Here is a 17,789-nt window from a genome sequence, read left to right on the forward strand (position 1 = left end):
GAATTGTTTTTGCTTCATTCTTACAGTGATTTCTTCTCTAGACAAGGAGGACAGTGATTAGTTTGAGAATTAACAAAGGAAAGATCAATGGGTTTGAACCAATGTTGATGTCATTTTGTATGTTATTGTCAATTGTATGTTTTTCTTGTCATTTTGTGCATATTTTTTTTTTTTTTACATTTTGTGTTTTTGTTGTTTTGTGTGCGTATTGCGTTACGCTGTGTTTTCATGTTGTCATTTCATGTGTTTTCAGAGTCATCCTTTGTATTTTGTTGCTGAGTGTGTTACGAGACATTTTGTGTATTTTTATTGTCATTTTTAAAAAATATTTCCTGTGAATTTTTTTTTTTTTTTGCAGTTTTTGAGTCATTTCATGCATTTCTTTTGATTTTTTTTTTTGCATTTTAAAATCTTCTGTGAATTTTTGTTGTCATCTTCAGAGTTTTTACCAGTAGTGATGGGGATTGTGTTGTTATTTTTTGGTACTTTAAAATCATTTTCTGCATTTGTGGACTCATTTTGTGCCCATACTGTATCTGCATAGAAGAAAGATATTATTTTAGTATCACGTAACACTGCAGGTTGCCTCCCTCGCACACTGTGACTAAAATGTGATTAAAAGATGTATATTGTCTCTAAGAGCATAGCCCATCTAGAAAAAAAAATGCTGTTGCCAATCTTTAGCATGGCAACACCCACATTCTGTCTAATTTTAAAACATTATTTGTGATTAAGTTGCCAAGGAATGAAGTTTTAATCTATGTAGTCATATAGTTTCAGTTGGCAGTTATTGTAACGTTAAGTGGGAACAAGCTTCATAACAAGCAAATGGCTGCATCTCAAGGGTTCGAGAGCTCTTCAGTAACGTTGCACAAAATGAAATAATGTGCATCGGGAAGCAAACTGCAGATGGAGGTAAACACATTAACCTTCAGCCATACTCATTTACACTTATTGGTAAGAGAGAAGTTGGAGCCTGTCCCGGCTAACGCAGGATGAGAGCCGTAGTGCAGTCCATCAGAGAGCTAACACATTCAGCCAGACGGCCATGAACGCTCACGTTAACACCTCATTTAAAGACAATTTAGCGTCGCCAGTTAGCATAACAGCTGTGGATAGCCAGACACACGCACAGGAACATTCATTTTTTTATTGAGTTGTTTTTTTTGCAACATTGTACTTACATTTCTGTAATTCAGTTGCTTTTTAGTCCTTGTACTTTTTGGAGTACATGTCTGAATCAGTATTTTAGTTTGTTTTAAAATAAGCAAATTAATTCATTACATTTCTACACCAAACAGCTACTGAGTAAGATATTAGTTATTGTTTTAAAATGATCAACGAACATTGTGAAACTACAAAAAATGAAATGACCAGACAACACATCATAGCCGACCAATCAGATTAAACTTAATCAGGGGTGTAAAGACTACTGATATTTACTAATATTTTCTTCATTAAATTATTTAAACTAAAATAATTTTTTTTTTATTTTAATTGAATTCATTGGTGTTATTTTATTTTTAAAAGAATTGTACATTATGACAAACCTGTAATTGAATGTTAATTGAACTTGGATAATTGAAAATTTTGGTCATCAGGTTAGGGTTAGGGTTAGGGTCATTTGAGTGGAGTCGGTAGCAGATGAGTTTAGGACCATTAGGTGGGGGTGGTAGCGGTTAGGGTTAGTATCAGGGTTTAGGGTAGGGGTTAGGGGTTAGGGTTGTGGGTTAGATTGAGGGTCAGGGTCATTTGAGTGGAGGCAGTAGCAGTTGAGTTTAGGGCCATTGGGCCTAAAGGTGGGGGTGGTAGCGGTTAGGGTTAGGTTTAGGGTTACATTATAACCCGAAATCGCAACAATTTTTAGGGTTAGGATTAAACTGACCAGTGACTGACCTATCACATGACCTAAACTGGCCAATGAGGGGCCCTGCGTATGGATAGAATGTCGGTATATTGATAGCCACTGCCATAAAATTAGTGCATTAATTTAATTGCAATAATAAAACTTGTATAGCTGTCACGGAAATACTGCACTATATATAATATAGTATAAAAACCTTTGACAGCATGTGCAGACAAGATTAGAGAAAAATAAATAATAAAATAAAATAAAACTAGAAAAGCACTCGGAGAGCACAGACCTCCGCCAAGTAGCTCATTTCCACCCATAATGGCCACAGTTGCATGACGTTTCTAATCCAGAATTAGTTATTCCGAATTAAATTATTCGTAATAAAAGTGTTCTGCTTCGTATTTACATAGAAATAGTAAATACTGAATTGAGGTTTACATGAAAACCGGTTTATTGGACTTTAATCTATTCCGCTTTAGGTATGGGGGTTAGGAAGGTTCTGATTGGACAGGGCTACAACATGGTATACCACATGAGAACTGTTTTGTCTTTTATTTTTATTGTAGTTTTGAAGCAGCAGCTTGACAATAACACACGGTTTTGCTTTGCTGCGCAGAATAAAAGAGAGATCGCGCAGCGGGGCAGAGAGATAAAAGTCCATACTTTGGTCAATCAAAGCCAGTAGTTAATACTACAGCTGTTCTACCTCCACTATACAGGAGTGAAAAATGAACTTTACAATAATCATTAGTAAAGCTCTGGTGCTTCATGCCAAGATGATGCCTGTTCCGTTTGCTGATGTCCGTGTGTGTGTGTGTGTGTGTGTGTGTGTGTGTGTGTGTGTGTGTGTGTGTGTGTGTGTGTGTGTGTGTGTGTGTGTGTGTGTGTGTGTGTGTGTGTGTGTGTGTGTGTGTGTGTGTGTGTGTGTGTGTGTGTGTGTGTGTGTAATAAGTCCGTGTGAATCTCCTCATGTTTAAGCCTCCGTCCAGCCACTCTTTCCATTATGTCCATGTCTTTTATGGCTCTTATTGAATAACTGTAGTCCGGGCGGCCGTCCTGGTGATTAAAGAGTACAGCACCCACTTCCAAACCACTACTATATTACCATTAAGCCACCGCGCATTACCCATAAGCCACCACGCTTAAAGGAGCAGGCACATCCATGCTTAATATGACACTGTAGATCACAGTATACTGGTTGATCGACTCAAATCCGAGATGGGGTTTTCTGGTGCTGTACTCCAGTGGTTCACTTCTTATATAAATGGAAGAACTTTTATTGTTACTATGAACAATGTGATGTTGAATGTGTCTGACCTGTCATGTGGAGTAGCCCAGGGCTCTGTCCTGGGGCCTGTTTTTTTTATCATCTGAGAAATATCTCCAGAGTGAGGAATTTGTTGTCCAAATCCAATATCAAAATGATTGTCCACGCGTTCATCTCGTCACTCGTTGACTATTGTAATTCTGTTTTCACCTGTTTTAACAAGTCAACTCTGAAGAGACTTTTGACCAGTGCACCCAGAACAGCCCACATTACCCTATTTATATCCAGTCTTCATTGGCTTACAGTGAAATTTCGTACTGAGTTTAAAAATGTAATCCTGACTCAGGCCCTTCAGTATATCACTGACTTGTGCCCCTAAACTTCAGGGCGCAAACTTTGGTCATCAGGCCAGGTCTCCTTACGATCCCAAAAAACGATTTTAAAACCTGGGGTGACTTGGTGTTCCAGGCAGTAGCACCAAAACTCTTGAATAGCCTGCACCAGTCCCTCCATCAGCTTGACTGCGGACTCTTTTAAAAAGCGTTTGAAGACTTCAGAAAGCTTTTGGTCTTTCTTTTAATCCTGTTATGATGTTGCTCCTGTTGTTGTAAATTCACCTCTCTTTTATTATCCTTTTTGTGATGTTGCTCTTGTTGTTTTAATTTCATCTTTGTTTTTACAGCATTTCGTGATTTCTATCTGTGAAAAGCGCTATGTAATTACATTTACTTACTTAATTTCTACGAGTGGTATTTTCTCATTTTTGGTAATCCAGAACATCACCAAAATGTTATCACCTGTTCCTTGTCCCATTATCAACATTTCCTGAAAATGTAATCCAGATCCGTTCATAAATTTTCAAGTTATCTCGCTAACTGACAGACAGACAGACAGACAGACAGACAGACAGACAGACAAACACAGGATAAAACATAACCTAGAGGTGACGCACCGTGCATTAGTCTGTCCCTACTCACAGGAGAAAGACTTCAGCAGATGGTCTCAAGGTGGCGTGAGTTCTAAAGAAAAGAAATACAACATTGAGAAATCATCTCAGATTCTCTACGTGGTTAATAAATAATAAATACCGGTGCATCGCTCCACTGCCGTGGCAGGTCTTCTGGTTCTGGTGGATAGGACATCCAGGACGGGCTCCGGTACGACGATGGCGGTGACATTACAAAGTAGTCCGAGTAGCCTGGTCGATTGGCTGATATAGCATAGACTCCTGTTATTGGATTCCCTGTGAGACGTGGTCATTTATATTATCTATATCAGGACAAGCCTGTGCACTGAGCGCTGGGTCTTACCTGAGTAGGCGGTGACGGGCTGGTCCACGGTCACAGCAGGGAAAGGCGTCCTGGACAGAGGCAGGTAGGGAGCACCGTTGTGTTGCTGGGCCTGCAGTTCAGACGCTTCTGATACACGAGGCTTTAGACTAACATCAGGAGTAGAACTACAGAAAAAAAAAAGATGATGAAGACCATAATTAACCAATATATCATGTATCATGTTTTTGTTTTAACTCAAATACAGACACACAAAAACAGATTATTAAGGGAAAGTCAGATTCCGTTTTCTACCAAAACTAAATCTGACTGAATTGAAAAATGGAAAATCTTTGTTGAACACTGTAACTGTAATCCTGTTGTTGTCATTGTCGTAAATAAAGGAACTGTATACCTCAAGCGAAATAAAAGGCTGTGTGCATGTGAGAAAGATTATATGAATTATTTAAAACACAGTTTACTGCAAAATGACAAATTAGACATTATTAATTACAAAGTAATTAAATAGTCAGTTTATTATACTTATAGTTTCAGTTTCTACACTTATATATATATATAATATATATATAATATATAATATTCTTAGTCATTATTATGACTTCAATCAAAAAACTTAGTTCAAAAAACCTTTTTAATTAAAGAAAAAGTGTTCAAATGCAATATTTTGGGTGCCAATTTAATTGCACTTTTTTTGGTAGGTTCTTTAGAAATTAAGTTTTTATTTCATTGAATAATACAAACACAAATCTACATCCATAATAAAGGTGACAAACTGTAAACTGAATGTTTTATTCTTTTGCATTAAATCAATGTTTTATTGCCGATCATTCATTCTTTGCAAATGTGTTTTTTTTCTTCTTCTTGGCCTTTATTCTTTAAAGTTAAAGCTTTATTCTTTACAGTTTGTCCACAAGAGGGAGACCATGTTCCATTCAGTGAGTCTCAGCAGAGATTCAAGTCCCCAGCAACAGAGATGACTACAGCCACTGCATTGAAATGAAGGAACACACTCTGTTCTGCTATATTTATACCCATGTGAAAATCATTTGTATATGAAAAATCAATCCTGTCACATGTTACTTTTATATGAAAGTGGCCTCAAATCCCTCTATGTCAACTTTGTATATTTATTGTAAATGATTGTAGATAGATAGAATATATCTATCTAGTACAGGGGTCACCAACGGTGCCCGCAGGCCCCCAGGTAGCCCTCATGGATCATCTGAGGGGCCCTCAGGAGCTCTAGTCACCAATGAGCTCCATCTAAAATCTGATTTACTTTACAGGATTCAAACTCACAACTTCAAATATATGAGAGATGTAGTTAGTACTTAGTAAAAGTAAATATTGCTGCACGTGGTGACATTTTAGTGTCAATTTAACCATCTTTAAATGTTTCTTTTCATTGAAACATTGTTTTACACATTTAGTGTATGTGTTGTGGTATGTTATATATGACACTTAAAAAAACCCAAAAAAACACAAAGTAGATTTTAATAAAATGTGACATAATTGTTAAATTACAGTACTTATGAAGTATCGCACAGTTGCAGAAAGGTTGGTGACCTTATATCTACATGTCAGTGCCTTGTATTTGTTATAATGAATTAGCATGTGCAATACCGTCGCACTGAGTTCCCAGGAGGTGGTACTGGTCTTGAGGGGATCAGTGGTGGTGGGGTCCCAATGCCCATATCAGGAAGCTGGGTGAACCGGAAACCCTGCAAAATGTCAGGAATACATTTGAACACGTTGTAGAAGGAAAAAATCGTTAAAAACCCAACTGAAATCTGACATGTGTGTTGAAAGACTTTAGAAAATCAAAGGAGAACTTGCAGATCTAACCCAAGCAGTGTGTGTTGATGTTTTATGTTGCTTGATGTTCACACATCAGCCTCTTTAATCTCTGCTCAGCTTTTCCCTGGTTGCTGAGCTCACTGCAGCAGCTCCTCAAGCTATTCCAACTCACCGCTCATACAAACACTGGATGAAACCTTTGGCTTCACTTTTGTCGGACAGCCAGATAGAGTGTGACTAAAATTACATTCTCCACAAATAGGGACTGACTGCACGTGTGGAATAATAATAAAACGTGTGACGGAGATCAAACCTTGGTTGACTCTAAGGTTGACTCATCATCCTTACACAGCTACACCCTCACCAATAATAGAAAATATATATATTAGATAGACTGGTTTTTGTGTGACACATTTTGGATTTCAATATAGAAAGTTCAATATTCAAGATGTAACTCAGGTTTTCTTTAAAACATGAACTCCAAAAATAAAAACATTAATAAAAAAGTTGAGGCCAACACTTCAGTTGCTAAACTTTAATGGACTTTTAAATCCACTTTAGTAACAAAGAATACCAAGAATTTTCCCTATACCAGAGGTGTAAAGAGTACTGATATATCCTACTTACTGTAAGTAGAAGCACTGTTACTTGATTGGAATTGTACTCAAGTACAAGTGAGTAAGCTCAATTAAAAAGTACTCAAAGTAAAAGTTACGAGTTACTTTCACCCCCCAATGTTGATTTTTGGTAATGAATCTTGCCACGGTTCCCTTGCATACAATAAAAATCTCATGTATAAACTTAAAAAGGAAGAGATCAAATATTGCACAGTTGGAACTTAATTTTTTTTCCACAAAGGCATCTGTATAAAATAAAAGGTTTGTCAAAATGAAATCTAAATACATTTCAATTTAAATAAAATGAAATACTTATATAAAATCAATTCAAAATGAAAAAAAAAATGATCAAGCTCGATGTATAACTAAATGTATGAACTCTAAAACATTGCCATGCCAACAACATAATAGGTAGAAACCCTATTGAGACCATAAAATGGAAAAAAAAAATATTCCTAAAACATAATAATTTACTGTAGAAATGTAATTAATTACTTATTTTAAGACGTACTTAATTACAAGTACAATTACTGATTTAGAAATAAACTAAAAAAAAGTACAAGTACCCATATAAGCTACTCAATTACAGTAACATGAGTACTTGTAATCTATTACTTTCACTACTGCCCTCTGCACAGATTTATTTCTGTTTTCAGGCAGACAATAACACACCTCATCATATTATATGCAGACAGTTTTTTGACACGCACCGGTTTGGGAAGGCTGCACTGGTGCATGTCCTCGAACCCTGTGCTCCTCTGTCGGCCTCCACATGGGTGATTCATGGTACCAGGTGCACTGGTCACCCCATCGCTATAGTGGCTGGTATGGGATGGATTGTAGGCGCTGTAAGCGTGGTGATGATGGCGGTGACTGTTGGCGAGAGGCAAAAGGTTTATTGAGAAGTCAATGAAAATACTCCCACTCCCCATCTTTTACTTTTTCAGCTTTTCTGACTGTGCTTTGCAAAGTTCTTTGTATGAATCCACTTTTGTGTAAAGTGACAGCTTGAGAGTAGGCTGCACGCTCTCAGAAAGGAGAACAAGCTGATACGCATTATATTAAAATGTAAGCTTTTGAGTGAAACATTTGAATTTACTTGATGATCGGAGGTGATGGAGGGTCATGGTCCGGAGGTGCCAGGCTGAAGGCGTTGCCTAGCAACATATGCATCTGTGTGCGGACTTCGTCAATGGATGGCTGAGAGCTGAGTGTGGAGGAGTCGGATCCACGGTGAGCCTTCACCCCCAGGCTGCTGTTGCCAGTTCCAGTAGATCCGCCCCCGAATCCGAGAGAACTCATCAGACGGTCCACATTGGTTTCCTCATAGGGCTCCGGTTCACCCTGGGGGTGGGAGGGGTCAAACTCAGCCAACAGTACAGCATCAGATACATACTTTGAGCATCCAAAAATCATCCTAAAAGTTGCACACTTTATGTTATAGTTTTGCAATACTTTAATTGTCATACAGCAGTCAAAGTATAGCAAAATTTAAGAAACTGATTTGATATTTGAAGGTGGAATCCACACTCCTGTTCAGAAACACTTTTTGTATTACTGGTTGAAATAATCATCCCATCCTGAGAGTAGTTAATACATTATGTATTCAGAAAAAGGAACAAAAAGAATCAGACTTTTGACCAATTCCTGCCATTCGGTTCGAATGCAAAGAGCCAAGAGATGCCTCTGTCGCTCCCTTTTCTGCGAATCAATTCAAATTTCCAAATATCAGTTGCATTCGATTCACGATTCAATTCGATTCTATTCGATTTTCAAATGGGTTAATGATTTATTTATTTTTTTCGTCACAATAACAATTACTTCAATATGGATTCGATTCTCAGAGACGTAACGTTGTAAACAATAGTGTTTACATTCAGAATTGAGCCCACAAAACTGCATGACACGGTAAAAAACACTTCATATTTTAAAGGCTTGAATTGTAACTTATAGTTATAGTTATAATGTTTCACCTTCTCAGGGTGCTGCACTTATTCCAGGTTCAGAAGCCCATAAGAGGGAAATAAATTAACCAGACGGGAGAATGTGTGTGAGGCCAGATTTGAATGGGAACGCCCACATTTCAGGGCCACTTCACCCACAGTGCGTAACTGGGATGGAGGCGCGCAGGGAATGACTTAAGTAGGGGAGAATAGCGCGCAGCCAAAAACTGCACCGCTGCGTGGCTTTTTTGTCTTACGCACATGGAAGAATAGATCCCTGTGTGTATAATGTGTGTAAAATACACACAAAAACAGTGCTACTGCCACATTTCCAATCAACGCTTTCTTCCTTATTTATATATACGCACGGAGACACACACTCTTGCCCTTTTCTCTTCGTGTTGTTTGGTGCATTTGAAGCTATTAACTACTATCAAGTCTTCCATCTGAATCCATGAATAGGCTCTAACCGCATTCAGACTCATTGACATTCACCAAGGTAGCACGGTCACTGCTGTTACTATGGTGCATCAGAGAGAGATTTCACTCACACTCCCTCTATCTGTCGTCACTTGATTTTCCTCCTGCACCATCTTAATCTCTCTCCACCTTAATCACCATCTCTTTCTTTGGAATCGGAATTTATTTTTTCCTATCTCTCTTTTTGCGAGGTTTATAAAGTTCACTGAAAGGATATATACAAACGTATTAAGTCTGAGCTAGAAGGATGGGAAACTAAGAAATACTGTATGAAATTGAATGGTACTGTGCACCCGTCTTACCCTGTCCTTTATTTCTATGACTCAGCTGTAGACTTTGCAGTGATAAATTGCCTTAAATTCTTCAGAAGTCCAGTTTAAGAACTTCAAGAGCCTCTTTTTTTGGCTTCTTCTGACCTTGTTTCTGGTCAGAAGAAGCCCTCAGGGTTTGAACTTACATCATAGCCGTTGTTGCGGATGCCCCTCCTGGATCTCTCCCTCATCACCAGCAGGTCCATTTCCGTCTCCACGGGGCTTGGGCTGCTCAGAGACTGCCGGCTCCAGTAGGTAGGCTCTCGTGGATGAGAGTACCTGGTGTACAGATGGAAATATGAGCTCAGTGTATGAAGTGGTTTATCAGGAATTTTCCACTAAAGTTAAGGTCAAGACACAGATTAAAGAAAAAAGAAAAAAAGACAGGAAGAGGTGTAACACGTTATCGAGCCATGAATTTCTAATGGTAATCTAATCAAACCATTATTACTTCCACCGCAGAGGTGGATAATCACAGTAAATTGTATTAATTCACTGGCTGATGGGAAAAATTGGAGATTTAATGAACTGGATTAAAAGTAATTTAACTCAATGAATAATTTTCGATTGAATTATGTGTGAATAAATGGACGTTCTTAATTTATTGATGACTTTCAAAACACTTAAACTGGTTAAATGTTGTGGTTTTCTACATCTGCATTAACAGTGTGCATTATGGAGCAGCCTTTAACATTGATTGCAGATCACAACCTCACACTAAGAGATGCACCTACTATCATTAACATAATGGCTCTACATGAGCAACACACTCCTCTGCAGTCAGAAGAAGTCAGAAGAAGAACCAACATTATATTTGTTTTAATTCTTACATATCAACTGGCTTATCAAATGATGTGTTCAATTATGTAATGCTTAACAACTACTCAACCAGTGCTTTAAAAGGTGTCTTTCATATTTTTCTGTTTCCGAACATCTTTTTATTGATATGAATGAATAAAATGCATTTAATACTAAGAGCACTCAGAGAGCGCAAACTCCGCCAAATATCCCCTTTGCCAGATATTCACAGTTATCTGGATGAGTGAACTTGATTATGGTACTATGGTCATTCAAACTTTAAGGGGGGTATGATACGAAGCAATATTACCTATTATCGCGCTAACTTCCGGGATCTAATTAGTGTGTGCTGTCCTACGAAGTTCGCTAACGTCTTACGAAGCTAAATCACCATGGTAACTTAGGCTGAACGACTAGCCTGGTCGGAAGCGGGTTTTTCTCTGGCTAGGATCTCAGCAAGTGCTAAAGTCCCGCCTCCTGACCAATCAGTTCTCTTAGAAAGCGAGCTGTCCAATAAAAAGTGACGTGTGAACATGTCACTGTGTAGATCTGATGTGACGCTGACAGGACAGAGAATATTTAGACATAAATGTAATCCTTTCATTTACCAATGACATTCTATGATGTAGGCTGATCTGTATGAATGCAGCATCAGAGACACAGACAAGGTAAAAGAAAGTGAAACTGATCAGAGTGTCTGTTTATTCTCCGTTATAATCTCACTAATTTAAGTAATAACACTCATCAATTCCTGCATTCATTACTTTCTGCGTTTACTGCAGCAACAGTGTTGTTTTAGGTCTGGATTATGGATTTTAATTATTCATATTTTTATAGAATTGTGACGTTCTACAGTTCCTACGTGTGTGATTGGTCTGACACTGTAATATCCACCTCCGTCACTAGAGCGCGCCAGTTAACCAGACTGAAATCAACCCGCTTAACTCAGCGTGTTGTGGTCGTGCTTGGTAGGACAGCTTCTCTCTAACAGGGAATGTTTGGTTAGGTGAAGCCCGCTAACGAAGATTATTCTAGAAAATATTTATCTAGCTTTGTAGCATAGGCCCTAAAGGCTTGGAAGAAATTTCTTTCCCCATTAAAAACAATACAATAGGTCCAAATATATGGACACCCTTGTTATTTTTCCCCAAAAATTGCAATAAAATGTGCAAATCAGATCTGATCGTAACTCAGTCAAATTTCATAGAAGAATGGTCAATTGCGAAATGAGATATGGATTTTTGATAATTAGTAAACTGAACCAGATCCCTCCAAACTTTAATGGAATCTTCCATGGCGTAATGTCTAACTGTGGTTAGAATTTTTGTTAAAATCAGTTGTTGACATAATCCTGACAAACAAACAAATAAAAAAAACACCAATGAAAACATTGTGAAGAGTTCAGAAAAAGCTGTGAATTAATAAGATCAACAATCATACAAAAGAGAGACCGTTCATTTTCTTTTTTTGTGTGAATGCATTAACTCACTATTTGAAACAGAGCAAGGAAAGTCATTTTCTCACTGTTTTAATAGTGATGGGAAATGGCTTCATACCTTTTATGACATCCTGCAAAGGACGCCCTCTTCTCCTCAGCCGTCATTGGCTCCTTGACCCCATTGTCGTGACGACTGTGTCGAGTGTCTCGATGACTGTAACCATGACTGCCAGTCTCAGACAGTGAAAACTCTCCGTAGCCTTTCCTCCGGCCCTTGTGACGGAGTTTGTTTCTGAAGTGCTCAATGTCAGGCTTCTGCTTCGGACCAACATGGTTTGTCTGCAAACAAAATTATTGTTTGAATGAAAATTATCATTTGGGCTTTTTGTTTATGCAATTTCATTCTTGCAATGCAACTTTGATGTAATGGCATGTCTGTCTATCTATCTATCTATCTATCTATCTATCCATCCACTCTCGATGAGCACTTCCTTAGATGGTTGAGCGCATAATGATCCTGAGACTGAACAAAAGACAGAATTCCAATAAAATCTCTATTTAAGAATTGCATGTACGACCTTGGAATTCATGGAATTAAACCTCTGTCTTCTATCTGATTAGCAGAGTTGCTAATCTGCACTCCATTTAGAGGCCTTGGAGTGCAAGACTAACCAACTTCCTAAATGGACATTTGAAGATGCTGGCAGTGTGGTTTTAAATAATAATAATAATAATAATAATAATAATAATAATAATAATAATAATAATATAGACAAGCTCATTAACTTATTCTGTAAATGGCCAAAAAGATTGTTGGATAATAAATGTAACGCCAAATTCCAATATTAATTGCACATTTACATTTGGAAATAATTGGCTAAAGTGCTTTAAATCAGTATATGTAAGTAATCTGACTACTGATTACTCCTTCAAAAAGTAATAGTTATTTCAGTGATTACTTCATCCATAAAGTAACTTAGTTAAATTACAAGTTTCTTTGTGAGTTACATTCAGCAGCTGCCGACAACACCTCTCATCACCTCAACATAAAAATGAAAATATCACTTTAATGGAAGTGCATTTTTAATAGTAATGTCAGTGTCTCTCCTGACAAAAGGTTACATGAAAAAAGGCATTTTTATTGTTTTTAAAAAAAAAAAAAAAAAAAAAACAGTCTTATTCACTTGTTATACAAACATGTTTTATGAAATATAAAATAAAGGTCCGAGTATGTAACACTTGAGTTGTTGTCATGCTGAAAACGTGACTTGTGATATGGAACAGTAACTTTGATCTGATTACTGTTTGCAAATAGCATAATGCTTTAGGTTACACATTACTAAATAAAAAGTATTCATATTAGAGTAACGCATTACTAAGTAACTTAGTAACTAAGTTACTGGCATATATGGTCAGTGTTGAAAATCCTGATTACACTACCTATACGTTTTTTTTTTTTACATGTACTGTAAATTATGTCGTACATATATTCATGTGTTCACACTGATGACACAACAGACAACCAGCCCCCCACGCACACACGTATTTATGCCCTTTATGTTCTTTTCTGCTTATGTAAACCAATTAATTCAATAACATGAAATGAAGAGGCAGAGGGTCCCTGAGGGGATGCCTGGTCTCATGTTAACAGATTGAGGGATAATTTATCATCAGCTTGTGAGTGGATGTCTGAGCTGCTGAGAGCTTTAGAGAGGTAAATGCAGGAATGAGTGAGATGTGATGGGACGAGAGAGAACAGAGGAAGAATAATAGCCATTGTAGCTACAACAGCTAAACATGGCTGCAGTACAACGTGTACTCAGGAAAACGTTCATGTACAGCGGAGGAGGAAGTGGAGAGCAGATGGCAGACACTAAAACAAAACCTTCCCTTAGTGCACAACCCTCACATCAACACACAATATTTAGTTTCATTATAACATTTACAGAAACTGGAACCAAGTGGCAAACCAAACATTTTTCTTAATTTTATTTTGATAAGCGCATTGAGATGACTTTGTAGTAATTTGCGCTATACAAATAAAGTTGAATTGAATTAATTATTAATTTTTTTGACTACTATTAGATTCTAATGTAATTGAGAATTGTTGTGTTTAAATAGTTTAAATTGTTAATTTGTAATGTCTGGATGGGCTCATATAAGCAAGTTGTTTGATTGAGATGTATTTGGTGAATGTGGTATTTGTCAATGTACTGTGCATCGAATTTGACAACCAAAATAAAATGTAATCATTCATTCATTCATTACAATTATGGCATAATTATATTAGTCTTTGACTAACGTTTAGATTTCTTTGATGATCTGAAACATTGTAGTGTGGAAAACATGCAAAAAAAATCAGGAAGGGGGCACACACTTTTTCACACAACTGTATGTACAGTTCTACACATATATATTTTCATTGAATAGGAAATGGTAATAGATAGGAAATAAATAAGAGATGCTAACAGAAAGCTAATACAAGAGGAAAGTTTACTTTTATTAAATTATTTTTAAGGCTCAGTAATTGTGATTAATTGTAATTGACTTTTTGAGGATAAAAAAAATAATTGTAATTTACTTGTAATTGAAAAAAATGGTGATCACTGTAATTGAAATTGAATTGTAATTTAACATGGGTGATTGAAAATGTAATGTAAATGTAATTGACCCCAACCCTGATCTTCAAAAGCAGTCAATGGCTTCTACATTGATGTCTCTTTTTTTTACTCTTAAATATCTGCTTTTTCCAGACACTTAAAAATAACCTCCTTACGACAACTGAAAGTCGTTCACTGTATTCCCTTCTGTTACTTATAATGATGATGCCCTAGTTCTTTCCTGTCGTGTTACCAGCTAGCTCTGTGTGCAGGAAAATCTAAAAGATGTGTACATTCAGTGTGAGCGTGTGTGTGTGTGTGTGTGTGTGTGGGATACTCACCTCTCCATTGACAACAATTGAGTCTTGGCTGTGAGAAGTGGATAAGGGGTAGGAGTAGGTGGGCTGGGCCGTCATTGGTTTGATGGCAATGAGACGCAGAGAGCCTGAATGCTCATCATAAGGGTCTGAGGAGGGGAGAGAGGGGGATGGGGGGTTAGAAGAAAATAGTCCCTGAATTCAATGAAACTAAATAAATAAAAAATTGAATTAAAAGACAACAACGTGCTTTATAGAAGACATTGATCATTAAAATGTGTAGCCTCAGTAATCCTGATGTAGTCTGAAAGAGAAGTGATGATTATCATGATGATTTTGACTCCAAAGGTCACAACTGTTCACGCTCCTCCACAGTTTGGATGTTTCTGGAAGATTTCTTCCATATTTGTTTTGTTTTGACTCATATGCACAGGTCATGTTACTGTACTCGCTGCAAGTCTAAAGATGACTCATACTTTTGTTATTCATCTTGAAATTATGTTTTGTTTTACATTTCATGCATGTAAGGAGGCTTTAGAAACAGATTCTATGTACTTTGTGTTAAATTTTCAATGTTTTCAAATCCTGTTTTTAGATTAAAAAATCTGCTTTATCTGCTTTAAATCATGCACTATGAGGCTAATGTGTGTATTTATGACATGTATGATGCATGGAACTGCAGATGGGTCACAGTGTGTGGGGTCGCCTATGACTCACTGACAGACTGATATCATATGGTGGACTCACTGCTTCATTGTGTAACTACAGTCTGCCTTTAACCTGGATCCAAAACCACATGGTTACCAAAAAATGACCGCCTGCTCATATTCGGGATTTGGACCAAATGCTATGCAAATATAGAAATAAGGACTTTGAAAATTCAATTTAATTGAATCGATCCATTGTGGTGAAACGTTCAGTTTGACAAAAACACAGGTGGATAAATATTCTAAACTGCCAAGATTATGTAGCGCCACCTCATGCAAAATGACAATGTATTGTTGGAAACTGAAAATCTGTGTACCCTTTGTTCTTTGGTTATTTTGTTTCAAAACCAAATGAAAAAATAGAAGAAAAAAAAGGTATCGATTTTTTGTTTTATTAATTTAAAAACAAAAACAGGAAAACGGAAAAACCAAAAACCAAACAAGCAGCGTTTTTCTGTTTTAAAATTAAATCTGGTTCTGTTTGTGTGATATTTGGATATTTACAGGGAAACGAGGACGAGAGCTTTGTGTTTTAATCTCACCACACAGAGGGGAACAGTGTTACGGTCCAAATAGTATCCAGATAAACTGGTGACTGGGCGGACTTTTGCTCCTGGACATACAAAAATGCAACGCATAAATCACATTACTGGTGAATTGAAACGTTATCAATACATAAATAAATCAAAACCAAAAAATGGATGTTACATAAAACATGCACATGATGTGGAACTAGAGGTGGTTTAATGAATCTACTGGTGCGCCTCGTTTCTTGTGATCAACTTCCGTGTGTGTTGACGGCTGCCGTTAGCAGTATTTATAAAGTGCAAAATAAATATTTTACTGCCCTCAAAAAAAGCTGTAATTGTTTTTGCAAAAGTCAAATGGTAGAAGTTCTAACATCTATTGTTCCTCACACCAGCCTCAGTCACCAGTTTATCTGGATACTATTTGGACCGTAACACCACAAAACAAAACATAAACGTGAGCAACTTTTTACGAGCTAAAACATCCACAGACTGAATGTAAACTGGAGCAGGACCAGAAAATGGCTGAAATAAATCCTAAACAGTCCTATTGTGTGAGGAGACCTGGTCCAGGACCTGGGGAGAGAACAAGTTTGTGTTTTGGTTTTAAATCAGTAAAACAAAATAACCACACTGTTTATTTGTCATTATGATTTGGTTTTAAAATGGAATAACCAAAGAATAAAGGGTACACGGATTACTGAAGCTAACCAAAATTGAAAACGAAAAGTGGAAATACATAATCTAGATCATGTAGGGAGAAACAGCTGATCAGCTGTCATATTTGGTCTGTCTATCGTTAATAAGGAGGAATTTAGAATCCATCCTGAAGCTCCACTGGTTTCATCAAAGATAATGGCTGCTATTTCATGATGTTTTGTTTATGCAGCTTCATCGACTACAACGGAATATGTTTGCATTCATCAAACAAAGTAGATGCAATCACTGTAAGTATTCAGGGTCTAAGCACACGCGTACATAAACATTGTGACTCAATAGACAATCTGCGTGCTGACAAGGACTTGCTCTGTTTACTGTTTAGTGTCTGTGGTTATCAGCTTCGAGCTCGCAAGTACCAGCACAACTGTTAGTCACAGTGCAAATGTTTACTACAAATAAAAAGGTACATTCTGGAATTTCTCGACCCTTTATGAAAGCACGACTAAATACGATGCACCTTTGCAGATGTTCTGTAAAATGTGTCCAATATTGCACAAAATCAGATTGTTTTTAAGTCCTATTTATGTCCACTTCCTGTTGTGTGTAGATGCTGATAACAAAGTGAAACGATTACTCATCTTCTCGTCCTCTTCACTGGGCCATGTATTTATTAAGTTACACAAACACCATAAATCACAGTGTTCTGCAATGTCACCAATCACAAGCAAATGTGTTTATCAGCCATTAGAGCATTGTTAATGCCGCATATTCAGAGTCTGCAAGGTGAAGAAGAGATTTCCATGGTAATCTGTCGAACAAGCCCCGCGCTAGTGATTCAGTGCTGCATTGGTAGCGGCTGCTGATAACAGCTTGTGTAGATGATAGCCTCCTCGGCAGCCTGTGATATTGTGTCTGTGAGGAGCGTTTTCTTTATTAGATTTTTATTTAGAGGCTATTTTACAGTGCAAGGGCAGATTTTGAATGGATAGCCAGTGCTACAGATAAGCATGACTCAGCAATCTTTAAACAATTGTGACTGTAAAGTGACCCATACCATACAATTCTAGAGCAACTAAACAGTCTAATTTTGTACCTTATGTCAATGAATCAAACTGTAAGTCAAGCAAAACCAGGCTTTTTAAATAAACACTCACCATGGGAAATGTGCTTACAGTTGTTTATG

At 37.2% G+C, this 17,789-nt stretch overlaps 1 protein-coding gene across 5 annotated transcripts in view; it reads right to left on the reverse strand.

Annotated features, from left to right (window-relative positions):
* The window catches only part of kiaa1549la (KIAA1549-like a), a 138,544-nt gene that overhangs the window by 6,298 nt on the left and 114,457 nt on the right, over positions 1-17,789 (reverse strand). For 2 of the 5 annotated variants that reach the window (XM_028450154.1, XM_028450149.1), the window contains 9 exons: positions 14,737-14,861; positions 11,914-12,134; positions 9,706-9,838; positions 7,925-8,169; positions 7,536-7,698; positions 6,035-6,132; positions 4,433-4,578; positions 4,211-4,365; positions 4,075-4,141 (listed from right to left, as the gene is read on the reverse strand). In XM_028450154.1, coding sequence (XP_028305955.1) covers positions 4,112-4,141; positions 4,211-4,365; positions 4,433-4,578; positions 6,035-6,132; positions 7,536-7,698; positions 7,925-8,169; positions 9,706-9,838; positions 11,914-12,134; positions 14,737-14,861 — 1,316 coding nt within the window. In that variant the 3' untranslated portion in view covers positions 4,075-4,111. The remainder of the gene's footprint in view (positions 1-4,074; positions 4,142-4,210; positions 4,366-4,432; positions 4,579-6,034; positions 6,133-7,535; positions 7,699-7,924; positions 8,170-9,705; positions 9,839-11,913; positions 12,135-14,736; positions 14,862-17,789) is intronic. The other 3 variants (XM_028450152.1, XM_028450151.1, XM_028450150.1) reach the window with 3 other exon arrangements.

The sequence above is a fragment of the Gouania willdenowi genome, chromosome 6 (assembly GCF_900634775.1).
Source record: "Gouania willdenowi chromosome 6, fGouWil2.1, whole genome shotgun sequence".
Lineage (NCBI taxonomy): Eukaryota > Metazoa > Chordata > Actinopteri > Blenniiformes > Gobiesocidae > Gouania > Gouania willdenowi.